The 23,650-nt window shown below is 44.7% G+C and overlaps 6 protein-coding genes across 10 annotated transcripts; 2 read left to right on the top strand and 4 right to left on the bottom strand.

The window, feature by feature from the left end:
* The first annotated feature begins 292 nt into the window (after positions 1–292).
* LOC119563387 (protein hemingway) lies at positions 293–2,666 on the top strand. 2 transcript variants are annotated; one of them, XM_037876741.1, is made up of 5 exons: positions 293–689; positions 768–1,370; positions 1,433–2,163; positions 2,218–2,377; positions 2,432–2,666. In XM_037876741.1, the coding sequence occupies exons 1-5, from the start codon at positions 459–461 to the stop codon at positions 2,567–2,569; spliced, it is 1,863 nt and encodes a 620-aa protein (XP_037732669.1). In that variant the 5' UTR covers positions 293–458; the 3' UTR covers positions 2,570–2,666. The 2 variants fall into 2 exon arrangements, with proteins under 2 accessions (XP_037732669.1, XP_037732667.1); XM_037876739.1 differs by having other exon boundaries at positions 294–689; positions 2,429–2,666.
* LOC119563388 (Werner Syndrome-like exonuclease) lies at positions 2,628–4,589 on the bottom strand. 2 transcript variants are annotated; one of them, XM_037876743.1, is made up of 8 exons: positions 4,492–4,589; positions 4,363–4,434; positions 4,057–4,164; positions 3,796–4,001; positions 3,510–3,734; positions 3,212–3,455; positions 3,014–3,157; positions 2,628–2,939 (listed from the first exon to the last, which is right to left on the bottom strand). In XM_037876743.1, exons 1-8 carry the CDS (start codon positions 4,549–4,551, stop codon positions 2,928–2,930), a joined length of 1,071 nt encoding a protein of 356 aa, XP_037732671.1. In that variant the 5' UTR covers positions 4,552–4,589; the 3' UTR covers positions 2,628–2,927. The 2 variants fall into 2 exon arrangements, with proteins under 2 accessions (XP_037732671.1, XP_037732670.1); XM_037876742.1 differs by having other exon boundaries at positions 2,628–3,157.
* Positions 4,590–4,757: 168 nt separating this feature from the next.
* On the top strand, positions 4,758–6,032 carry LOC119560976 (nucleoporin Nup43). The gene is made up of 2 exons (XM_037874752.1): positions 4,758–5,118; positions 5,191–6,032. The coding sequence occupies exons 1-2, from the start codon at positions 4,833–4,835 to the stop codon at positions 5,988–5,990; spliced, it is 1,086 nt and encodes a 361-aa protein (XP_037730680.1). The 5' UTR covers positions 4,758–4,832; the 3' UTR covers positions 5,991–6,032.
* Positions 6,033–6,122: 90 nt separating this feature from the next.
* On the bottom strand, positions 6,123–11,480 carry LOC119560967 (protein glass). Of its 2 annotated transcripts, none has more exons than XM_037874740.1 (5): positions 11,213–11,480; positions 10,305–10,419; positions 9,925–10,055; positions 7,665–9,154; positions 6,123–7,211 (listed from the first exon to the last, which is right to left on the bottom strand). In XM_037874740.1, the coding sequence occupies exons 2-5, from the start codon at positions 10,348–10,350 to the stop codon at positions 7,067–7,069; spliced, it is 1,812 nt and encodes a 603-aa protein (XP_037730668.1). In that variant the 5' UTR covers positions 10,351–10,419; positions 11,213–11,480; the 3' UTR covers positions 6,123–7,066. The 2 variants fall into 2 exon arrangements, with proteins under 2 accessions (XP_037730668.1, XP_037730658.1); XM_037874730.1 differs by having other exon boundaries at positions 6,125–7,211; positions 7,665–9,157; positions 11,213–11,479.
* Positions 11,481–16,294: 4,814 nt separating this feature from the next.
* On the bottom strand, positions 16,295–19,189 carry LOC119563389 (retinol dehydrogenase 14). 2 transcript variants are annotated; one of them, XM_037876744.1, is made up of 4 exons: positions 19,035–19,172; positions 18,262–18,403; positions 17,176–17,314; positions 16,295–17,055 (listed from the first exon to the last, which is right to left on the bottom strand). In XM_037876744.1, the coding sequence occupies exons 2-4, from the start codon at positions 18,400–18,402 to the stop codon at positions 16,325–16,327; spliced, it is 1,011 nt and encodes a 336-aa protein (XP_037732672.1). In that variant the 5' UTR covers position 18,403; positions 19,035–19,172; the 3' UTR covers positions 16,295–16,324. The 2 variants fall into 2 exon arrangements, with proteins under 2 accessions (XP_037732672.1, XP_037732673.1); XM_037876745.1 differs by lacking the exon at positions 18,262–18,403 and having other exon boundaries at positions 19,035–19,189.
* A 964-nt stretch (positions 19,190–20,153) lies between these two features.
* On the bottom strand, positions 20,154–23,417 carry LOC119563360. Its single transcript, XM_037876711.1, has 3 exons — positions 23,047–23,417; positions 22,663–22,986; positions 20,154–22,517 (listed from the first exon to the last, which is right to left on the bottom strand). The coding sequence occupies exons 1-3, from the start codon at positions 23,349–23,351 to the stop codon at positions 20,252–20,254; spliced, it is 2,895 nt and encodes a 964-aa protein (XP_037732639.1). The 5' UTR covers positions 23,352–23,417; the 3' UTR covers positions 20,154–20,251.
* Between the last annotated feature and the right edge of the window lie 233 nt (positions 23,418–23,650).

Genomic DNA, 23,650 nt, shown 5'->3' with positions numbered 1-23,650 from the left:
GACAACCGCTGGCCAGAATAAATAAGTTCCCAGGTGTCAAGTGGTGGCTCCCCCTCACCTGGCCAAATGAGCTCCAGTCGACGGTTGGCAGCGCCACCGCAAGGCAGCCAAGGAATCAAAGTTGCGAGCAGCGTGGAGCGTGCCGAGTTTTCCCAAGCGGGGGAAGTGGAGTGGAGCAGGAGGAGCACCTGCCCCAACCGGGGGGGCCAGGTGTCAATCACAAAGAACGCATCAAAATCGCTGGAAATCGAACTCAGTAAACCATTAGCCACAACTCAGGCTGGCATCAAAATTCAATGTTTGAGCCTTTTCACAGTTTCGCCAGTACTCGATACAAACTACAGAAAGACACACGTATTACCTAGAACGTTTGACAACGCTTTTTTCCCCCCAAAAAACAAAATACACCCCGAAAAGCGAAGGGAACTTTAAGAGCCAAAAAAGTATACGATTACAGGATGTCGGAAGCTGGAGAAAACTCTGATGAGGAGTACTATGCAGAGGAGTCATTCGAGGAGGACTCGCAATCGGAGGTGGAGGAGCAGGAGGAGGAGGAGGTGGAAGAGGTGGAGGACGAGGAAGATGAGAACGTTGAACTGGAGAAGCCCAATCAAAATGGAGCTCTTCACTTGGAGGAAAGCGACACGCAGAGCGAAAGCGATGCCGAGGCCGAGTTCATTCGCGGAAACGTAAGTCCTCCAGCTCCGATCCAGGAGCTGACCATCTCCCAGTTCAGCCTTAATCCCCAGCTTGCACCACGCCCACAGCCACACGCCCGCCGCCAAATGGCCGGCCGTTCCTCCGGCGGTTTCAATCGCGATCGAATGGTCTCCTACCCGAGCTCCTCCTCCGAGGACGAGAGCCAAGTGGTCATTACCAAGACGGTGGCCGAGGTTAATCAACTCAGTCTGCGACTGGACACGCCTCTGGAGGATGATGCGCCTTCGGTGCGCACTCTGATGCCAGGCAGTGCCCATTCCCGGACAAAGGATGAGGTCGTTGAAGATGACGAGGATGCTGAAGTCGAAGAAGTCGAGGAAGTCGAAGAGGAGGAGGAAATCCAAAGCGGCGATGACGATGCTCAAAGTGATGGAACCATGGAGTCTAACGATGGTCGCCAATCCGGCGAAGAAACAGATGAGGATGAGGGCACGGATGTGGAAGTGGAGCAACTGGAGGAGGATGAGCCCATAGTCACGGCTGTGTGCAGACAGAAGGTCCAGGAGAAGATCCCGCTGCCGCTGCAGGAGGACCTTGTCTCCCTGGTGGATGCCAGTGACAACAGCAGCGAGCACAGTGTGGCCACCATGTGCATGGCTGGAGACGAAACAGACGTCACCTTGGAGGAATCTCCTCGATTCCAAAACCAGGTAAACTGTTTGAAATATATAATATTAGATAAGGTTTAATAAAATATTCATTGACTATGCAGCGACCTGGAACAGAAACAGTGATAGAAGAGGAGGAACCTGAGGAGGATGTGCTGGAGGACCATTTAAAAAATCTCAGTGAACTTCTAAATAATGAGAGTCCCTCGCCAACTCAGCAACCAGATCTGGCGAGAGTCCGGTACCTGGAGCAACAGATGACCCAGATGTCGGAGATCATTATGAAGTCCTTTCAAATAAATGGAGGAACACCTAACAGCCAAGCTTTCGAGCAGCTGGCCATGGCCAGGGATTTGATGCAACAGCGCAGTCTCAGGCTAGAGGAAACCGAGTCCGAGATGGCATCGATGACGGAATCGGCGATGACCAGTGCCCGCAGCTTGGGTGGAGGAAGACCACCGATTCGGATGCGCATGCAACGCTCCCAAGAGGCTTTAATCACGACGCGACCTTCCAAGTTGATCCGCCCCAAGTGCCGGTGTCCTTTGGAATCGGAACTGATTGAGCAGGAGCAGGAACTGCAGATGAGTCAGCAGTTGGGTCAGAAGCTGGGCCAGGGTATGGAACCGGACATGGGTCTGGGCATGGGCATCGACGAGGACTACCTCGTAGACGAATGCGGCCAGGGAGATGGACTCATGAGGCATCCACAACAGCGCAGACCTACGGAATTCAAAAGACGAGCGGCCAGCGGAACTCCCAGCAGCTTCAACAGCGATGGATGCGAGTACCCAATCAATGTGTCCCGTTCACGATGCTCCACCGACAAGGTCAAGTGAGTAGTTCTCTCAAAATATAAAAGCAACCATATAAATATCCATCCGCTTAGCTACAAAAACCTGGGCCGCAAGAGCTTTAGTTTTACGAATCCCCAAGTACGTGAGATCGAGCGCCAGAATCAAATCCTCCTCCGAAAGATGATGACTGTGAAGCCCACGGCCACGATTAAGGCAAGCACCAGTAGTCTTAAAATCGGCGGACCTGAGAAGGTAAGTACATGTTATGGCCCATGATGTCCAATTCTGATTCTGATCCTTCAGCAGCGTCAGCCACCGCCGGCACCACGGCTCTCCAGTGCTGCCGTCAACCGGAAGAAGTTCCAGCGCCAGATCGATCTGGATAACGATCTGCTCAAGCGGAAACTGGAGGCCATCGGCACCCGGCGCCCGCAATTCAAATGACCCCTCCACGGGCAGCTCCAACTGTGTTCATTATGTGTTTAGAAGTGTTTAATGCGAATTTACAAAATTAAAATTTATTGCAAGTTGAGAAATGTAAGAAACTGTATAATCTTTATCTAATTTTGGGGGACTAAAGTATTACTAAGGTAGAAAATTAACCAACAAGTTGTAAAATGTATAATGAGTTTGGTTAAAAATGTAAATATTTTGATTCTTATATAACAACTTCTTAATTGTCAGTTGAATCAAAACATCAAGTTGACATTTTTTTAAACAATACCTAATACGATTGAAGAAGTTGAGATTGTACAAATATAAATAATTCTACTGGAAAAACCCTAATAATCAAAAAGACTTGTCAGCTATAAAACTGAAATAATTGAAACAGTAAGCAAAATATTAAATGCAATTTCTTAAAACATGTCAACAAGATCACAGAGTTACCTCGTTGATCTTGGTTAGAAATGTTTCACCCAATGCTTTTACAGCTTTAAAGGCAGCATCCCCATTCTTCTCCTTAAATTCGCCTTCATTTTTGAGCTTGGCCTTCTCGCGGCGCTCCAATTCGCGATATATAACTTGACCGATCTGTAATCAAATCACATTAAATTTTGCTTAGAGTATTAGTTGCTTTCAACCTACAAAGACATCGATGGCAGCGTACATCAGTTGATTCTCGTCCAGCGGAATGACATGCCACTTGCTCATGCGCACCTTCTTGCTTTTGTCCTGGCTTTTCTTGGCTATAAAGTTGGTCAAACGCTCCAAGCTCCACCGACCGCCGGTCTCGCAGACCTCATTGCACCACACGCCCAGATCCACGCATTTCTCGATCAGAGGTTCAGCGGAAACCTCGGGAAAGTCCCGCGCCAACTTACGGAAATCACTAAAAAGAAATTAAACGTTAGTTGGGTTTTTTTATTGTAATCGTATTACTAACCTCTTTATGTTCACGCCATGCAACCGCACTTTGGGATGATTGATAAGGGCCACCAGGACCGCGGGCAGTTTCTTCAGATTCGTCAGCTGGTAAATGTAGCAGCACTTCTCATCCACGCAGATCTGGATGACGGCGGACTTGCCGGGACCGGTTTGGAAGGAAAATGGCCACTCCATATCGAAGGCCATAGGCACTACCTCGTCCGTCTGCTTCTCCACCCATTGCCTGAATGGAAATTTGCATTGGACTTGACATTCTATCTTTATGGATTTGGTTTTTAACTTACAAAACTTCATCGGCAGATGCGGCTATATCCTGATTCTCCGTGTAGTACTTAATGGCTCCCGTGTACTTGATAAAAGGCAGCTTCTCGGGCTTCTTCTTTTCCGGGGACGGTGACCCATCCTCAGCCATAGATCGCATGCTTCTTGTCTGCCTGGAACTCCTGCGCTTCGGGGGATTCTCAGTCTCAGCCGCAATCTTCTCGTCTTTCTACATAGGCATTGGCAATCACTATATTATATTTAATAGATATAATTTTTCTTACCTGTTCTGGGGTATCTAGATTCTTTCGCTTGGTAGCAGATCTTCCAGGTCTTCCTGCTTTCCTTTGCTTCGGGGTACTGTCCTCGGCGGCATTTTCCTTGTCCGTTAACTATAGTATGTAATAGTAATTAGTCAAGTTTGAGAAGATAAGCCAACGTTTGTGTGAAAATCCCACTTGACTGTACATTGTACAGTGTTCATATCAAATAAGTTAAAAAAGAATAAAATATGTACAGTCAACAAAGAAATATAGCCGCTATTTACGATTGTTACAAATTTCATAGATTTATAAACAAAAAGTACAGACCTCTTTTGGAGTATCTTTTTTTGTTTGTTTGGCCGACATTTTGGGCGTCTCCTTCTTTACGACCGCTTTTTCCTAAAAAGTATTGTGAAATTAATCCTAATCACTTAGTTCACGGTTTATTTAACTAACTTGCTTGACCACTTCGTTTGCTTTAGATTTAACAGGCATTTTAATTAAGTATTTGTCCATAGCCCGCGTTTTCGCTTCTGTTTTCTTTGATGTTTTGTTTACTACTATTTCCCGCCAAAAATATAGAGGGGCATCAACTCAAAAATACCAAATTTTAAAGAAAATACTTTTAAATCGATAAATGGAATTTAGATAATTTCCCGCTAGATTACAAGTGGCTTAGTATTTTTTAGCCAGTCGATATATCTTATCGATAATTCCACGGGCCAATCGCCTATAAGCCGCATTGTTTTGTTTATATTGTTTTATATTGTGAAATCTCTCGAAATACCACTGAAGACATGTCCCTGGCCAACGTTTCCACCCACTACATATCCGAGAAGGTGGCCCGGGTGCGCTGGCTGCCGGAGCAGCTGCAGCAGAGCGAGCGATTCGTCACCGGCAGCTGGGACATGGACAGGAACTTTGTTCGCCTCTGGAGGCTTCAGTCGAACCAATATGCCACCGCCACGGAGTCGGACAATGTGGACAATGTGCCGCGCTGCATGGACAAGGTGGCGATGGAGGACGATGTGACCGCCATGGAGTTTGTGGACAAGGACACGCTGGCTGTGAGCTGCGCCGATGGTAAGTATCCTTCTAGGGAATCCAAGTCACAATATGTAGAATGACTTATACTCTTTTTCCATCACCAAATAGGTCACCTCAGCGTGTTCAATGTTCAACGAGCCGTGGAGGAGGATCAGATGCAGCGTACGGCTAGATCCGAGAGGCTGCACTGCTTCCAACGTAGCCAGGAGCCGGCTCCCTGCACCGACCTCTCCGTCTACGGCACGGATATTGCCACCGCCGGCGAAGATGGATGTGTCAACATCGTCTCCGTTGGAAATGTACGCCAGGTGAAGCGCACCATCGAGGCGGACAGCATGGCGCTGTTCTCGATTTGCTACATCAGCCAACACGAACTGGTGGCGGCCAACAGGATGGGCGTCATCCGAATGCTGGACGGACGTGTGGCCACCGAGGCACAACCGAAGCTCACTTTCATGGTGGCCTCCCAGGATGACAAGTCCTCGAACTTTGTTTCGTCGCTCACCACGCATCCCATGCAACAGCACATTCTGCTCTGCGGCAGCGAGGAGGGTTCGATAACGGTGTGGGATCTGCGAAACCTGAACTACCCCGCCTCTTATCTGAGTGCCCACAAGAGTCCTATTAACGAGATTGGCTTCCATCGCAAAGATCCTAGCAAGTTGTTCACCGCCGCTGAAGGAGGAGAGGTGTGGATGTGGTCGGAGAACAAGGTCCTCGGTTGCGACTCAAGCAAGAAGGACGGGAATAGCCCCTGGTTGTCCGGCGATCGAGTTCGCTCCCTGGTCGATGTCGAGGGCGTGCTGACCAACATCCGCAAGGCCGTCAACTCCTTCGATGTCCACGGAAGTCGTCTGGTCTGCGGGGGCGACACGGAAGCTGTTTACCTAGTCGATAACATTGCCTAAAGTTTTGTCACTTTCATATAATATAGAATTTTCCAATTGTTATATTTGCAATTTTTCTTTCAATTATATATTTAAGGACGGGAAAATGTTTAAACGCTAAAGTAAGCTGCGATTTCAATAGTTGTATTATTTGAATTTCATATTTTATTTATAGTTTTCTTTGATATACTCAAAAATTGGCTTAAATCAAAGCACCTGTCTTAAATCTACATCTAAGTTAAGCTTATTATAATCATATTCATGAATGTGTATTATGCCGTGGCAAATCCAATTTTAATATTCTCGTTTTGGGTGCTGCTGTGTTGGTTGGTCTTATGATTCGTACTCATATCCGACTTTAATCCTAGTTCGTTGACTAATTTGGAATAGATTTATGCGTGTTTTCAACTACCTTATTATATCATGGATGAACTAACTTGGACTCGATACATATTATGCTAGGCGAATATAATAAATACAGTATGTATAAGTATGTACAGTGCAGCTCTTAGGCCTACATTTGTTCGATTCTCCGCGATCCAATAGAAATTTTATATTTGAGCATTTTTAACTGCAGTTGGGTGAGGATCTGGGGAATAAGAATTCAGGTTTAACTATGGTTTTTATATCAGCACTTATAAGGAACCCAAAATATTTGACTACAGAAAATGATCTTAAGTATGGCATCGGACTGCTAAGCTAAATTTATGATTTTGATTATATTGCAGCGCATATAAATTCACATATGTAGATCTCATTTCTTAATTCTAAAAGATTTTAGTTTCACAAAGTAATGGAGACTTTTTCAATCCCCAGATGTTTTATTTGATTTTTCAGAGCCAGTTGCTGGTAGATACTACCTATCAGTATACCTCGATTTCAAGACCCTAGTAGAATCTTTCGAACTTGGGCGGCTTGTTGAGTGCGCAGAAATAATACCCTGAATAGTTTTGTGTGGCTCCGGGTGGAGTGTAATCGCCGATGCCGTAGTTCCCGTAGTCGTAGTTGCCCATGTGGGCGTGGTGGTGATGGTGGTGCATGTGGTGTGTGTGCGGGGGGTGGTAGTGCTGGAAACCGCCTGCACTGCGTGGCTTTTGTCATGTGAGGAGGCTGTTGCCACCCCCACTGCCGCTTCCGCCGGAGGACTCGCCCCCAACTCCGGTTCCACCATTGCTGCCATTGTTGCTGTTGTTGTTGCCGTGGACGCGCATGTGCCGATTGAGATTTCCCGACTGCGAGAACCTGTGGGGAAAGGGAGAACAGAAACCAATTAACTCGAGTCTCCGTATATATGTACCTAACAGGTAATGGAACGCCCAATGAAGGGTTAAATTCTGCATAAATAAAAAAGTTCAATTGTCTACGCTTTAAAAATCATAACTTATTTTTGAAATCCATATTGCAACTATTTCTTGATTGTTTTTATATTTATACTAATTTGAGAACTTTTTGAGGATTTTCCCTTTATGTTTTATTCAAATTGTATAGTTATTGGAATCAAATAAATTAAATAAATGTTTTGGAAATATATACATATATATTAGATTTCACCAAATTAAATAATTAAAAGATGAAATTATACAGGTCACCATTTTTAAATGTGAGTAATATTAAGTCGTGTTCTTAAATTGGGTTTCTAAAGTTTACCAAAAAGGGAGGCGGAGGTGTTAAGCACCATGGACATCCCAGACTCACCTGAGCAGGCAGAGCTTGCACTGATAGGGCTTCTCGCCGCTGTGGATTCGCAGGTGCTTGGTGAGAGTGCTGCTGTCCGAGAAGGACTTCTTGCAGGAGGAGCAGCGGTAGGGTCGTTCGCCGGAGTGGGTGCGCATGTGCGTGGTGACGCTGGAGCTCTGCGAGAATCTCCGGTCGCAGATGGGGCATCGGAACGGCTTCTGGCCAGTGTGTGTGCGTACATGGGCCGTCAGGTTGGCGGCCTGGGAGAAGCTCTTGTTGCAGTCGGGGCATCGATAGGGTCTTTCGCCGGAATGGGTCCTCAGGTGGGTCTTGAGCGTGCTGGGTCGGGCGTACGTCTTGCCGCACAGACGGCACAGATTGGGTTTCATCTCGCCGCCACTGCTGCCCTCGTCCCCGTCCAGATCCTCGTTGCTGTCCTCCTCATCCTCAAAGGCGGACAGACTTAATCCCAATGCCGCCGCCTGGTGGTAGCTGCTGGGACTCTTGTGTGGTGGCGTGTATCCCTGATTGCTCACGCCCGTGGGATAGTAGCCACCCAAGGCGGAGTTGGCCGGCGGCGATGGCGACTCCTTTTCGCCCACCGTCAGCGGTGGCAAGGAACCCAAGCCCGTGGGAGCCGGCGCACGGAAATCCGCCGTAAAGGAGTACGTGGCCGAGGCGGGATAGTGACCGGGACTCAGGAGCGGTGGATAGAGAACATTCACCGCCGCCGCTGCTGCTGCCGCCGAGGAGGAGTTGCTCGGTGGCGTCCAGTTCATCTGGGAGCACTGCATCGGCACTCCACTGGCATCCCCGGCCCCATAACCATGATGCATGGTCATGTTCATGCTGACATTCACACTCATGCTGGGATACATGGCAGCCGCCGGCGGGGGAGGTGGTGCAGCGGTTCCTGCCCCCGTCTCGTAGTAGCAGGCAGCTTGATTACCCGCTCCACTGGAGCCTCCTCCATTGCTGCCCATGTTGTTGCCACCACTGCTCTGGAGGACCGAGTTGCCGACGTGCGATGCCTGGTTTTGGGACTGCTGCTGGTGCTGTTGGTGCTGCGAATGCATCTGGCCATGGTTGTGGGAATTGGGTGAGATGAGCATCTGGTGGGGATGGACCGTGTAGGAGAGCGAAGCCTGGTGCGGATTGCCGGCGGCGAAATTGTAGGAGGCGCCGCAGGGCGAGAAGGGGAAGAGGCTGGGCAGCGGATCAATGTCCAGCGGCGGCAGGCCGGGGAACGTGGAGGCCATCTCGTCGGTGCTCCAGTAGCCGTGATTCCCGGAGGAACCTCCTCCAGCACCGTTGTTGCTGCTCCCGTTGCCGCTGCTCGCCGGCGGTGTGGTGCTGATCTGGATGTGGCCGCCACCGATGCCCACGCCCACTCCGATCGTGGGATCGAAGCAGCCGCCGCAGTCGAAGTCGCTGCTGGTGAGCGAAGAGATGGGCAGGGCGGTGCTGCCCTGGCAGGATAAACAGCCGACGCAGGAAGCGGCGCACTCCTGCTGCACGGGCGGAAACGGAAATGGAGATGGAGATGGAGAGCAAGGCAAACCGGTTAGGAATCAGAGGCCAAAAACTTTAGATTCGATTTCAAATCCACTTGTTAAATTAAAAGTACGTTTTAAACTTCAAATAATAACAGAGATTTATTGATAGGTTTAAAGCCAAGTTCTAGCTGTGGATGATAAACCAGCCCTTAAATTCTCTATCAATCAATAACTAAAAGTGGGGCCTAAGCACCAAATTACCCTACATTTTCTAGGACTTAAACCTACTTTTATTTAAACATGAGGACAAAAAAACCCTTTAAAATTTTTAATTATTCAATGTCAAATTAAATCAAATCAGGTTTTCTTAATTAATTGTATGTAAAAGTCAAATTTTTGTTTACTTTTAAGAGAGTTAAAGTAGATTTTCAATAAATTTCTTTATCAATAACATAATTAAAACTTACGGAAAAAAATGTTTAGGTTAATATAATATTTGTTATTTTGAATTTTCGGTTTTTAAGTTAGCAAACTTAAAAGTTCAAGTTATTCAATTTTTTAACCTGCTGCTGGCCAAATTATTTTTGTTTTAACCTCCTGGTCAAACAAACTACTTGTATTACTTTGAACACCAAGTTAATATATCAGAGACTTAAGTTAATTTTAAGCGAAAAACTAGCGATTTGAGTGATGCTTTTCCCTACTAAAATACAAGCACGACCGAACGCGAAGAGTTTTACGGAGAGATTGAAGCCCAATCGAATCAGGATTCCAGGACTCACCTGCGGGCTGTCCAGCGCCAAGCCGAACAGGGGATTGTTGGGCACATAGCCCGTCTCTGGTTCCACAGGACCGCCGTTTGAGACATCGCACGATATGTACATAGCTCCACCCTCTTGATCTTCCAGGGAATCTGCGCAGCCAAAAAACACCGTTTAAATCCACTGGAAGTACGACGGAGATGCTCGGAAACAGCTTGTATCTCGTGGATACATTTTAGTTCCGTGACAACCACTGTGCCATTAGCTCCGCCCCTCGGCACACAAACACACACACACGAAACGAGAGACCGCCATTTGCTTTGCTCTCTCTACTCGCGATTTTGTATCTGTGTTTCTGCGTATCTGGGCAAAAAGTGCTGCTGTGTGCCCAGTTTACTCACCCAGAATTATGTTCAGGAGTTTGGAACCCTTATATAACAATCCCATGACATGACTCCAGTTCTGTGGCTTTGTTTCTGCTCTTTCTACGCTTCATCTTGATGCGTTAATTTCCAACTGCAAGGCGGGGATGGGAAATTATTGGTAAATACTTTTACACAACTCGGTGAAGTTCACTTAGTTTCGAGGTAGGGTTTATCATTTACACTCCGAAAATAAATTATTGTTGGCAAGTAAACAGATTCACTAATCGTTTTGAAGTTTTTCCACTTCAAGAGTCAACAGAATCAATAAAGACCGATGAAGCCATGAATAGTGAATTTTAACTTTAAAGTGTGTAATTGAATCTTGATCTTGAAATCAAAAAAAAATAATGCAAAATTTGGAACTTGGAATAAAACAAAAATAATTTGTTTTATATTTTATAACCAAAAAAAATCGAAATATCGCCGTTTTTAACTTTTATTTGAATATCAGTAAGCCAATGAGGATTCTTTTTAAATCTGAACAGCATTGCTATTAATAAAATGGGCAATTTAAAAATGTAATGAGAATTAAAATCGAAATTAAAGGTTCTTTTAATTATTTTGAACTCTACTTAAGTAAATTTATCATTTTAAAAAAGGATCCTTTATTTATTTCTTTCTTAAATTCTTTAAATTTTTAAAGAAAAATACCTGAAACGTTCAATTTGTCCCAAGTATTAAAATAGTGGTTTCTGATCGACACCGGCTCTTAGATTAACTTAAAAGTTTTCTAATATTTTAAAACTTTTCAAACGCTTAAAATGATTGTATCTGAGCGTTTCAAATAAATAAATTGTGTCTGATTCACTTGTTTTTCAATGTAGTTTTATGTTTTTTTACAGTTGCGTTTATTTTACACTATTTAATTTGTTCCATCTTCGCACCTTCTAAATAGATTCACAAATTGCATAATATGAAGAACACCAATAGAACTGGAAACTGGAACTCGTTGGTCTAAATGTTGTTCTCTTTATTTTGAAGATTTAATATTAATGGATTTTGACGCGGCAGTAGTATCACACGATCGTTCTTTTCCGATTAATGTAGTTAGATGTTGAGCCGTTGTGCAAGTTTTGAGTTTTCGATTTGAGTGCGGGGCAAGAAGCGACTTTTGGCGAGGAGCATAAGACGGCGACTAATTGTCAGTTTCAGTTCGAGGCACCTCGGCCCAATATCGACTGACGTATCGGCAGAGCGGCAGCAAAGCGACAACCACAGAGGAAGAAGCAGGGCGCAAAAAAAAAATACTCACTTAATTATAAACAAGCGACAAAAGGGCGCAAAAGACAACGGCAGCAATGTGGCAACAACAATCTCGCTCGCACTCACACTTAGAGTCGGATATAATGACACAAGTACCCAGCACTACACGCTCGAGACCCTTGCCCAAAGCACCCCCTCTCGGCACCATAATATCCCATCCACACCATACCATACCATACTGTATCCCATGCCATACCCACTCCAGATCCAGCCATCCACCACCACAACAACGTTGCCGTCATCGTTGTCGGCCAACCAATGCGCTCCGTCTACCGGCTTTTGCGGCTACTACCCCTCTGCTGGTTCCATCCACATCCACATCCAAATCCATACACCCTCCTCCTCGCCGATCCCGCCCAGTCCGAGTTTCAGGCCCATTCATACGTGGCCAGCGACATCGGCAAACCAGCAACAGCGGCAGCAGTTTTCAGTAGTTTTTATTTGTCACCCAATATCTTTACAGCTCGACACCAGATACCAACGAGACAGAGAAAAAAGGATACACCTACAAAAAATATGCATAAATCATAATATTCGCCTTGGAATGACCCAAAATTGAGTGGGATCAGTTAGCCTGGGAAGAAGTACATTACCTTATTAAAGCCATTTACTTTAGAACAAATATATTATTTCAGATAGCAAAAATAAAATAAACAGAATCTTGTAAAAGGACACTAGCAAGATCCCAAAATATATAAAAATTGTGAAGCGTCGACATTATAAAATACTTATTATATATCTTTACAATAATGCAGCCACAAGATATATTTCCATTGCCAAAAAGTAGGCAATGACTTTTTATACCTTTGATATGCTTAAATTTTTAAACATATTTAAAATTGATTTTTGCTTATAATTAAATTTTTTTTGAAATAGAGTAACATATATTGAAAGGTTGCTATTTCAAATTGATAATTAACGCTATATTTACAATTTACAGAATGTTTTAAAAAGTTTATTGACCTTTTTATTTATTTAATAAAGACTATAGTAAAGTTTACAACGCTAAGAGTAAAAAGAGGTTTATTAAGTATAAACTTTTTAAATGTATATGAAGTATAATTGTTATATTTTTTCTTTTCATTAGAGGCCTTTAAATGTATGCTTAAATATTTCTACATAATTTTTTGTCAGTGCAAGGGTTATCGGAGGGCGGAATAGAGGCAGGGTAGGGGTGGTAGTTGGTATGGACTTGCCAACCATTGATCGGCACTCTGCTTCCTTCGCTCCATTGTTTTGTGGTTAAGTGAGGCAGTCCATCGGCCAGGTCGGCAACTCCCTGACTGCTTCTGTAACTTGTATCTTTATATCTGGCCCTGTGTATCTGCTTCTGTTGCCTGTATCTTTGTGCCTCCGGTGCTAATTCTCAGTTGTAGCTTGGCCAATGACGACTGTCTATCGATCGATGCTCATGTCGCTGGGCCGACAATTGTGAATACTTTGAATGTTATTTGATAGTTCGATTTGTGGTTGCAGCAGAAATAGCAGCAGGGTATAAATCACAAGCCATAGAGGAAAATTATGAAACAAATTTGTCTATCCCAGATATTTGTAGCTTAGAAGATATAAGCGTTACAGAGCCCAAATCAGAGCGAGCCTTAACCAATCCAAAAAGGTTCACACGCCCGAAATTGAATTCGCCAATTGGCAAAATCAGTTGAGTGCAAGGGCTTGCAGTGATCGCACACATATCGAGCTATACTCCCCATATCGTCTTACCTTATCGATGGGAATTTCAGGTCAAACCCATCGAGCGTCGTGTGTGTTAAAATCAGATCCACAGTCTGATCAGATCCGAACCAGTTTCATTTTTATTTTTTTATGATGTTTCGGTTTCGGTGTCGGTTTCATGTCAACAACTTGGCTAAGGACATGAGCCTGTCTGTGCTGCCGATTGTCAGAACGGATTAGGATCCGTTCCTTGAAGGTAACTGGTAGCCAAGTCAATCTGGGAATCCGGGGGTAAGGGTATCAATAACAATTAGAGCGATCCCTCAGGTGTGTTCAGGTGTCAGCTGATCAAACTGCCCGGCTAGCAACAACAGCTTAGGTGACCACAAAAGCTAATGAATCTGTGAATTTGCTACAAATTAAGCCGCAGGACAAATAACTTCAACCACCCTCCCAAAAAACGACCTGTTATCACACCAGCCCATCAACCACCTAACCACCTTATCGCCGCACGTGGAATTGTTTGCCCCGCGGCTCATCGGTAGCTTCTGTTTGTTTTGCGTATTTAAATTGACAAACAATGGCAGGACATCATCCTGATGATTCCCCATCCCTTCCAGCGATTCCCATGTTGCCACCAGCAACGCAAATTTCACTCAATTTCGTTCTGCGAGTACGTTTCTGTTCATTTCGGTTCGGTTCGTTTCATTTCTTTTGCCTTCTGTATATTGCCGTTGTGTATTAGCGAGGCTTCAAAAATCAATGAAATACTTTTCGGGCGGCACTGGTGGGGCTTCTCCTGGTTTTGGCTGCGCTTTGCTTTTTATGCTGCCACTCAAGTCATTCAACATGTTAATGCCATTCGGTCATATTAGATGCCATGCCGGCTAAAATGAGCTAAACCAACTTGGGTCAAAGGGGGAAAGTCAGTCGATAATAGCTTTAAATTTACGGATTTCACATCATTTTGATAATTTTTTAAAACACACAAAATATTTTAATATAATCATCTAACCCCGCTTGAGAAACTCGTATCCCATTTTCCATTTTACTAAGTTTTAGCTATAAGCGTTGACTTCATCAAAAACGAATACGGCTCCAAATTTATGTAATAATATAATACTCTTAAAATTATTTAACAAAACGTTAATATAAAGCACTAAGCTGTCCTCTTGGAATTCATCTGGATTAAAATTGGTAAATAAAAAGTCATGAATTCTATTAAAATTGGTCTAGCTGAAAGCAAGATGGGTCCTTAGAAAATGTGAGAAATTTATTTTTCCTTGGATATACAAGCTTTCTTTCTTCGTTTTAAGAGGAGGTTCCAGTTTAGTTTTTAACGAATAAAAGTCCTTTAGAAAATTTCCCCTCGTTGGATCGACAACTGCTATCAAGTATAAGGTTTCTATGATATGCCATGACTCTTAATAAGAATTGTAAAGTTCTGGAAATGGAGTTTTCAAGACATCTGCGAGTGCAATTGGGCCGACTGCCCACGCCCCCGCTGGAGAGGAGAGTATCGATGACCGGGTGACAGGCGCAGCCGTTGGCAGTTGACATTTGCTGGACAGGATGGAGAAGGACGAACCGCTGTCCTGACAGCTGGACGAGCCGGGATCGGGACTGTCGCATAACCCACTTCTTATTAAAAACCTAAGCCAGCTTATTAAATGCCCGCGACTTATTACAAACCCTCGAGGAGTAAATATAAGTACGGTCGCAGGACACCCCCTCAAGAAAAGGAGACAACTACTTGAATTACAGCTGAACTTGGCCACAACAATGTCTTTTCGTCCTTTTGGATGTGAGTACACTTGAGTGAAGCGCGCCAAATTGAATTTGTAAGGCGATACTTTCGGGAAAACAAAAAGAGGGAGCACAGCCAGAAGGGTTCGTTACTGGAATGCCTTATCAATGGAGTTACCATCCCAAAGGACAGAAACAGAAACAAACCAATGCAGCAATAAAAACTCACTAGATGTTTGTTTTTTATTAGGGAATCACTTCCGCAAACAAATGCTGTGAGAAGATCTAATAGATGATGTATCTATAAGTTTCTCACAGTAGCGTTGCAGGGGCGTCGAAAGGGGCGCTTTGTCCCTCAATTATCTGCGGTGCCGCACGCTCCGTTATCTTTAATACCATTTTGGCGAACCGCAAATGATTATCCTGTAATCCGTTGAATAAATATTAAATTTCAATTACGCCATTTAACATATTATTAGCCACCGATCGGCACTATTATCATTGAGCAGGTCACGTGCCTGCCAGTCGAGAGCTGATAATAATCTGCCCAAAAGCGAACAACCGCAACCCTCTTTCGCTGCATATACAAAAGTGGTGACAACCAGCAAAGGATGCGACTGCAATTTTATCAGATTATAATTATACATGTCGGTGGGGGAATCCCCTGAGAGTTCACCCAGACTTTCTCCCCTCGTCCTTATCAACAGGTGAGAGGAGAGAGAGAGCCTGGCGAAATTTTGTGTGAGAATTTTTTGGCTTTTCCCCGCTTTCCCTGCCTTCCCCATGTGCATCGTATCGGGTTACTTTGCCCGATTGGCGCTGTGATTTGTCGTTCTCGGCAATTCTCATGAACTGAAATCGAAACGTTCCGGCCAGGATGAATATCTGCTGACTTTTAAAATTAATTCTCTATTTATTCATTACAGATGAGGACTCAGGAAAGATAAATGTTCTGGATTTAAGAATTAGACTTGTAACTGATTCGGGAGAAAACCTTCTTGAAATCAAGAAGAATGTGCTCTCGAGCTTTGTTTTTTGTTGAGATAGAAGTAAGTAGTAGTCTTTCGAGACGAAAGAAGTTTTTCAAAGAATGAACACGTAATTCGAATTTTGAGAATTTGAGATTAAATGAACACCCTAATATAGTTTGAAGTCTAAAAGTAATAGCAAAATTTTAAAATTATTTCCTGGTCAAAAAATGCATCCTTAGATTTTACAAAGTTGTATTTATTGAGATGAAAAACTTAAGCTACAGTAAACTCCCCCTTAATAACAAGAAAAGCAAATCAGTTAATTACGCATATATGTGTTACCCCTTAGATCTTGGGTTCCTGGGGCGTGAGCTTGACGATCTTCAGGGACTCCTCCCAGATCTTGAGGCCCTTCTCCTCGTCGAGGGCAGCGGCATTGAGGGTGGCCTCCTTGCAGTCCATGAAGTACTTTCCAGAGACGTTGGCCACCTCATCGGATGTGGCCAAATAGATGGTGGTCTGGGCTCCGGCCTTGGTGGTCTTGAAGAAACCCTTGGTGATGGCCATCATTGGCAGGTTGAGCGGGAAGGGGATATTGCGCCAGATGCCCGAGTCGATCATGCCGGGATGCAGGAAGTTCACGGTCACCCTGGTTCCCTCCAGCCGCTTGGCCAGCTCCCGGGCGAAGTAGATGTTGGCGAACTTGGACACATAGTACAAGTAGGCAGCCGGGAAGGTGCCGATGGGGTTCAGTTTGGCCAAGTTAACCGAAGACAGGCGGTACAACTCCGAAGCCACAATAACAATGCGAGCCGGAGCGCTCTTCTTCAGCACATCGATGAGCAAGTGCGTCAGCAGGAAGGGACCATAGTGATTGGTGGCCATGGTCAGCTCCACGCCATCCTCACTCGTCTGTCCGCGGAAGGCCAAGGCCATGCCGGCATTGTGGATCAACACATCGATTTTGGGCTCCGTCTTTACAATGTCAGCGGCGAACTCGCGGACGGACTTCTGGGAACCGAGATCCAGTTTCTTAACCAGGACCTTGCTGTTGTTCGTCTCCTTGATGATCTCATCTGTTAATTGGATTATAAACTATTAGCTGGATATTCACCTTAATAGATATCATTCAATATTGAATATACTCAAATGACACTATGAGTTTATTCAAAAATAGATATTTTAATTTCCCTCACCCTTAACTGCATTGGCAGTCTCCAGATTCCTGCAGGCCATAATGATGCGGGCTCCTCGTCCTGCCAGATCCTTGGCCGTCTCCTTGCCGATTCCGCTGTTAGCGCCGGTGATAATAACGGTCTTGCCCTCCATCTTTGTCTGTAATCGATGTCAGAGGTTAATAAGTTGAATGGGGGCTGCGATTTTAAATGACAAGGGCGGTTCGGAAATATGTTTACAATAGTAATTAGTAGGCGCTTGGTCACAGTCACAGTAATCGCAGTTCGTCTGGAACGGAAAGTATCATAGTTTCCATACCCATTAACGGGGCTCTTAATTGCCGTCCGAGCTGAGAGCTTTCTGTGAATCACAGGTAAGCGATCTCCCAGATCGTAACCGAGATACTAAAGCTTAGATGTTTTGTGGGATCTAGACAATGTACTTGCAGCTGGTAACCGTATATCACAGATGTGACGTACCGCATCTCTCAGAAGGTATCTAATTAAATCTGTAATTAAGTCGACGCGTCATAACTGACCAATGTACTAACAAGATCGAGCAACGTTTTACAAGCAGTGCTCTTAGTAATTAGATTTTCATAATTGCAATGTAGGCAGGCTACAGAACTTGTTAATTATTGGGGGGTTCTCCAGATACTATAAAATGTTCCTAAGCTTGAGATATTGCAAATGGAATTAATCATGTATATCTATTACGATTGCCCTTTCTTTGTGTTCTTTCTTTACATAATTTGTTAGTACAAATAGTATTTGTATTTGTACCAAACTTTAACACTGTGCTTAAATGTGAACACTGATTTTGTAAACTTGGCTTAGTGACCAACTTGTGGTAATAAAAAAAACCCCAACCATGAATGAATTCCAGTATCTCTCTCTAAGCGATACAATTTGTATGTATAAGACGACTCTATCTATACGATCTGAGAAGAATTCGCTGCGGAAGTTGCTAAAAGCGACTTAAAGGGGAGAATTATTCGAGTCGTGTCGCGATTTCTGGGAGCTGGAAATTGCTGGACTTTTTTTTTTGGGTAACGTGGTTTTTGGGTTTGGATTTTGGCGATTGGGGAAGGTTCGTTCATTCGTTACCTCGGTGAAACATCGTCCCGCCGTGATTCGCAGATAGAACCGAATGCTCATCAGAGTGGCCACTATGGCGGCCAATAAAGTCATGAGGAAGATGTCGCGCACATAGTGCTCGGTTGGCAGAAAATTGAAGATGAAACCCATCCTACAAATATTCCGAGGTGTGTATACTACATATTGTTTATATCCGTGTCAACATGCAAATCAGATTATATAATGTCTGAGGCACCGAAGGCCAGACGATTGTCTTAGGGTATAACGAAACGAGTTTGGTTTAGGGTTTTGGGGTTTTCAGTTTTGGGTTTATCGGTCAGTCGGCGGAGGTTTTCATAACTCAAATCGTTTATCAGCGACTGTCAAGAAATCGATTTTAAGCACTGTTGTGAAAACTTACACTTTCACTTTCACACATGTGCGTAATTATGGCTTATTATGATGAAACGCCGAAAAAATACATACAAAGTTCATTGGCAGCCGAAAAGAAAGAAGGTTGAAAAAGAAAGAAAGTCTGGAGTTTCATGTAGTTTTAAGTTTCTGGTTTTTCTTTTCTTTTCTGTTTTTTTTCTTTTGTTTTGCTGTCCACGTCACAAAGATTTCCGAGTGCTTTCCGCAAGACTCCGAAGACTGGCTCTGGTTACGCTTGCATGCACCGCTTAAGAACCCCCCGCCCCAAAATGCAGTCTCAAAAGATCTATATAAAAGAAGTCGAGAACTGACCCGTTTTCGGCTTCTGTTCGCCGATTTTTGCCCCAGACTAGTTTTTAGTGCACACTCACCTGTTTTGGCTCTTGGCTGATCTATTATTTATAGCAACTGCTGCTGACCTGCACTTTGGACTATCTGCGGTGCGAATCGGTATCGGAAGATCCAAAAGCTTGTGCCACAACCTTCGCCTTGAACGACTGCTCGGAGACTGAAATCCGAGTTCCGATTATAAAGCCGAGGCTGCGGAGAATGCGCGATCGTCTCCACAGGTTTGGTATTGCCATAGTCGCGGTGATTTCGATATTTCAGTTATAGCCATGGTAACAGGTTAGCCGCTTTCTTGGCTCCTCTTTGGGCCCGTCTTCACTCACGGGGCAATCGGAAAGAAATAGCGAAGCAAAGTGGGAGAAAAACTAGTTACCAACAATAAGAGAAAGATCTGGGGGAGTGGGTTTTCAAGAAAGCGGGTCTAGAAAAGCCACCTGTCGGGAGCTTGACAAGGCTTCTTCGTTGTTATGCGGCTTAAGAAATGAGCTTCGAATTATGAAGAAGAAAATAATGGCCAGTAATTAAATTTTTACAATAACCAAAACATTAATAATTAATACTCAGAAACGTAAAAAATCTAGAAAAAGGAGTAACAATTAGGCTAATTAGATGGGTGGTTAAAATATGACTACCAAGCTGCCTTTGCTTTAATTGTCTAAATACAATCGAATTAAAGTTAGGCAAAGATTTTGGTTACCACTTTTTGCCTTAAAGTTGCTTAGAACGATTTCTTTTTAAATTTCAAACTGTATAGCCCTTGAGGTATTTTAATTTTTGATGTATAATTTTATAAGTATAAGTTATATATATGTATAAGTTATTTATTTTATATGTATAAGTTATTAAGCGACAAAAACTCCAAAGTATTAAGCTCAACTTGTTTTAATGCACAAAAACCCATGCAAGTCCATTTGGGTAGAAAAAATTCTTTTAAGATTTTTATAGTAAACAGAAGACCCGTTACGGTTTCAAGTTCCTGGAACCACACAAGATTTACTACCACTTTTGTAAAAATCTAAGATGTCATATGAATAAGTACAATAAAGAAACCTCAATTAATCTAGCAAAAGCTTAGCCTCATGCCATCTTATTCGTTGCCCAAGTCCTGTGATTTTTATTTCAGATAGATGACTCCCTTAGAGTTATGAATGCAATAATGAGTGTATTGTACATAAATACATATTTACATAAGGTTTTACTGATGAAAGTTTACAAAAGTTGGTTAAATGTCATAAGATTTCTACTTTTCGATGGTATTTTGCCTGCGTGGTCTTTCAGCTTCCGTTTCCGAATCCAGATGCTTGGTTAACGTGTTGTACCATTCGTTCATGTGGTTGGAGATGATGTTTATAAAGCGAGAGACCTTCGATTTCACAGTGCTGACGAGGCTTTCGGAGAGCTTTGTAAGGCTGCGATCCTTGCCAGTAGACTGCGACTTACTACTTATCTTCATGATCTTGGACTCCTTCTCCTCTTTGGGTTGGCTGACATCCTTTTCTGGACTCTGGTCCACCTTGTACTCGTAGAAGGTGTACCTTCCCAGGGGCAGCATCTCGTCGCGATCTGCTTTGTCTATGGCATTGGAGGGGAGTTCGTCTAGGGAGTTGGTTAGGGGTACTGCACGACGCCTTCTCATTGCTGGAAGATCCCACCAAGAGGTAATACCTTCATCTGCCGTCTTTTGAGGTAATTTCTGATGCAGAGAGGGAGTGTCTTTCTTGGTTCCAAATAGGTCCTGGGTCAGGAATTTCTTCCCTGAACTCTCCGATTCCAGCGAACCCTCCCGCACACCCTCGTCTCCTACAGAAAACTCGTGCTCATGCTCGTTGATGTGACTGAGAAAATGCTTTCCCAGCTCTTGTTGTGCCTGCAAGAAATCATTAGCCACAAGACCAATCCTGGAGTGACGTCTTCTGGCAGTTGGAACTGGGTCTACATCCTCTTCGGGCTCCTCAACAGGTTTGGATTTCAATGAAGCACCCTTGGCCATGGTGGCCTTGCTGGAGAAGGGTTCCGGGAAAAGCAGGGAGTTCAAGGTGGCTCCCAGATTCAATCGCTTGCTGGGCGGGAGCTTGGGTGCCGGTAGAGCCTCGAAGAATTCCGTGGGCAGCAGGCGCAACTTGGCACGTCCTTCGGTTGGCTCCGATTCCTGTTCCTGCTCATCTTCTTTTTCCGCAGCTCTCTGGATGATCTTCAGCTCCTTCCTGGACTTGGGTCTGCGTTTCCTGGGTACTTCTGGTTCAGCCTCCTGCTCATTCTCCTCGCCATCCACACTCTCTATATGTTTTAGATGCACATCACCTTCCGGAAGGCGTGTGTAAGTGGGTGTTTCCTCGGATTTCTCACCGATTCGCTTGAAGAACTTCTCCTCATCGAACTCATCGAAGTCGAAGAGAGGCTTGTTCTTCCTTTCTGGCTTGCGGATCTCTGTAATCTTCTTGGTTAATGCGGTTTTCTTACCCTGACGATTATAGAAGAAGGGTCCCGAATAGCTTGAAGTGCTTCGCCTGGACCGCTTTTTGTTCACATCGCGGGTTTGCTCGAGGACCTGATACAACCAGGCCAAAGCTTTATGGGGTTTCACTGACTTCTCCTTGTCATCACCCACCTCCCGTTTTGGGGGACTGTCATGCTTAAAATGTTGGAGAAGGCGATCAAGGAGGCTCTCTGGAGTGTCTTCCTTATCAACGACAAATCGTCGATTGCGATTAATGGAACTCTGCACCGATCCCTTGGCAACGGCAGTCTCCTCGATCAACCGCTGGAGCAACCGATCGGCAGAACTGTAGCGGGATGTACGTCGCTTCTCCTTGGAAGTGGAGGATTCGGCACTCGAATCGCCCGCCTCGATCTCCGTGAACTGGCAGTGCTCCAAATTGACATCGGGCAAAACCCAGAAGCTCACCGACATGCTGGGCGTGATCAGTTGCAGGGGCTTTGTGGGATCAATGGGTTTGATCAAGGGACGCAGAGTGGTGTTCAAATGCAAACGGACATTATTCAGCTGCACCCTTTGATCCAGACCAGTAAGCACATACTGCCAGATTTCACTGCTGGTAAGGCGATTGGGACTCTTCACCGTAATCGTGGTGGGCTGCTCCTCCGTATTGACCACCATAAAAGCCAATCCACCCGAGACGGCATTCGCACAATGGGTGTAGAGTTTGTTGCTTGGAGCAAAGGCATTCAGGGGTCGGGATGGGAACACCCTAGATCCCATGACCTTCTTGAACAAGGCCGTCACATACAGACCGAAATTGGGTCGCTCAAAGTCCACAAGGGTCATTCGCTTGAAAACCACGTCGAATCCACTGGTCGCAGCATCTCCCAGGGTCTGGGCCCACCGCAGGGCATCAGTGGTTTCGTCACCTACTAATCTCTGAGAGGATCGCTCCTCCGGCAAAGTCAACCACAAGGGAACACGCTGTTGTCGGAGGGTTCGCAGAGCAGGATCGTTGTCGTAAATGTAGCTTCCCAAGCTCGTCTTGGGCACCATGTTTGCGGGCCTGAAATTAGGAAAAAAAAATTTAGTATAAAAAACATCACATTTATTGAATCATAAAAGAATTTAACTAAATTTGATTAAATAATGGATAGAACTTTTAAATAATTTCATATAAAATAAAAATAGTTAACTTTTTTGTAACTTACTGCGTCCACCCGAAAGCCGTATTCAGATCCTTGGACATATCCACGTATCTCTTGGTTTCATCGGCACTGCTTCCCGCCGAAATGTCCGCCCCCATCATTCGCCAGTCATCCACATACGGTTTAAAGGTATCCGTCATCAGTTTGAGAGTTCGCAATTCCTGAACGTAATCCTTGGCCCTCGCGGTGCCGAAATCCGTGCCCAGTTGCCAGATGCAGTCGGTGATGCCCACCATATAGGAGGTGTTTAGGATCTTGAGCGTGTGCATGGAATCCCACTCATCGGGGGCATAGGGAACCGGGATAATCATGGTCCAGTTTACGGCCCTACGAAAAAGCATACTTAAATTATCAGAGGGAAAAGTGGAGTGGAAACCATTGACTTACCGCGTCCAGCGGTTGAAGCCCTTCCAAATGATCTTGGTGGGATTTCGGAGCTTACTCGGCGCATTACTGGCGAAATAGAAATCGCCCACGAATTTGATGTGCGCATCTCCCAGCAAATTGGCCAAATTGGTAACCGCCTTGCGATTCTTACCATCTAGGGCATCGTAAAGATCCTCCGGCCGGACGGCAAAGCTCACAAACTTTTCGTTCACATCGTTATAAGGACGATTCACATGGAGCTGAACCAGTGTATCCGCCCAGCACACAACCGCCAGGCCCAAAAGAACCAGGGAAAACTGCCACATATTTTAATCCAGTATTAGAGATATCTGTATCTGGATAGTTAGACTGGAGACCTGTCCGTTGCTCGATGGCTCCACAACTGACCGGAGTTCAAGAATGACCACCTCTAAATAAACTCCCCGATTGAGCATATTCCTCCAATTTCGCTGACCTCTGCAATAATTTTCCGCTGAGCGCTGCCCTCAATGCATTGGGATGACCTTTTTGCGCAGCACCACCAACTTAACTCAAACCCACATGAAAGTGGGCCGTGGGTTGGAATGCTGTGTGTTTATCAATGAACCATAAGGTGACCCACTGA

Source organism: Drosophila subpulchrella, chromosome 3R (assembly GCF_014743375.2).
Source record: "Drosophila subpulchrella strain 33 F10 #4 breed RU33 chromosome 3R, RU_Dsub_v1.1 Primary Assembly, whole genome shotgun sequence".
In the NCBI taxonomy this organism is placed as follows: Eukaryota; Metazoa; Arthropoda; class Insecta; order Diptera; family Drosophilidae; genus Drosophila; species Drosophila subpulchrella.
The sequence above is the reverse complement of the archived record's forward strand: the minus strand, read 5'-3'. Positions and strand labels throughout refer to the sequence as shown.

Excerpts from the sequence above, each read along its gene's own strand:
- LOC119563387 (XM_037876739.1), top strand. The coding sequence starts at position 459 with ATGTCGGAAGCTGGAGAAAACTCTGATGAGGAGTACTATGCAGAGGAG. Across the intron at positions 690-767 it reads CCGAGTTCATTCGCGGAAAC|CCACACGCCCGCCGCCAAAT; the intron begins GTAAGTCCTCCA and ends CCACGCCCACAG. Across the intron at positions 1,371-1,432 it reads CTCCTCGATTCCAAAACCAG|CGACCTGGAACAGAAACAGT; the intron begins GTAAACTGTTTG and ends TTGACTATGCAG.
- LOC119563388 (XM_037876742.1), bottom strand. The coding sequence starts at position 4,551 with ATGGACAAATACTTAATTAAAATGCCTGTTAAATCTAAAGCAAACGAA. Across the intron at positions 4,002-4,056 it reads ATCTAGATACCCCAGAACAG|AAAGACGAGAAGATTGCGGC; the intron begins GTAAGAAAAATT and ends ATGCCTATGTAG. Across the intron at positions 3,735-3,795 it reads GCATCTGCCGATGAAGTTTT|GCAATGGGTGGAGAAGCAGA; the intron begins GTAAGTTAAAAA and ends ATTTCCATTCAG.
- LOC119560976 (XM_037874752.1), top strand. The coding sequence starts at position 4,833 with ATGTCCCTGGCCAACGTTTCCACCCACTACATATCCGAGAAGGTGGCC. Across the intron at positions 5,119-5,190 it reads GGCTGTGAGCTGCGCCGATG|GTCACCTCAGCGTGTTCAAT; the intron begins GTAAGTATCCTT and ends ATCACCAAATAG.
- LOC119560967 (XM_037874730.1), bottom strand. The coding sequence starts at position 10,350 with ATGGGATTGTTATATAAGGGTTCCAAACTCCTGAACATAATTCTGG. Across the intron at positions 10,056-10,304 it reads ACTCCTGAACATAATTCTGG|ATTCCCTGGAAGATCAAGAG; the intron begins GTGAGTAAACTG and ends TTGGCTGCGCAG. Across the intron at positions 7,212-7,664 it reads TGCAAGCTCTGCCTGCTCAG|GTTCTCGCAGTCGGGAAATC; the intron begins GTGAGTCTGGGA and ends CTTTCCCCACAG.
- LOC119563389 (XM_037876744.1), bottom strand. The coding sequence starts at position 18,402 with ATGGGTTTCATCTTCAATTTTCTGCCAACCGAGCACTATGTGCGCGAC. Across the intron at positions 17,315-18,261 it reads CGGGACGATGTTTCACCGAG|ACAAAGATGGAGGGCAAGAC; the intron begins GTAACGAATGAA and ends CATCGATTACAG. Across the intron at positions 17,056-17,175 it reads GACTGCCAATGCAGTTAAGG|ATGAGATCATCAAGGAGACG; the intron begins GTGAGGGAAATT and ends TCCAATTAACAG.
- LOC119563360 (XM_037876711.1), bottom strand. The coding sequence starts at position 23,351 with ATGTGGCAGTTTTCCCTGGTTCTTTTGGGCCTGGCGGTTGTGTGCTGG. Across the intron at positions 22,987-23,046 it reads GGCTTCAACCGCTGGACGCG|GGCCGTAAACTGGACCATGA; the intron begins GTAAGTCAATGG and ends GCTTTTTCGTAG. Across the intron at positions 22,518-22,662 it reads ACGGCTTTCGGGTGGACGCA|GCCCGCAAACATGGTGCCCA; the intron begins GTAAGTTACAAA and ends TCCTAATTTCAG.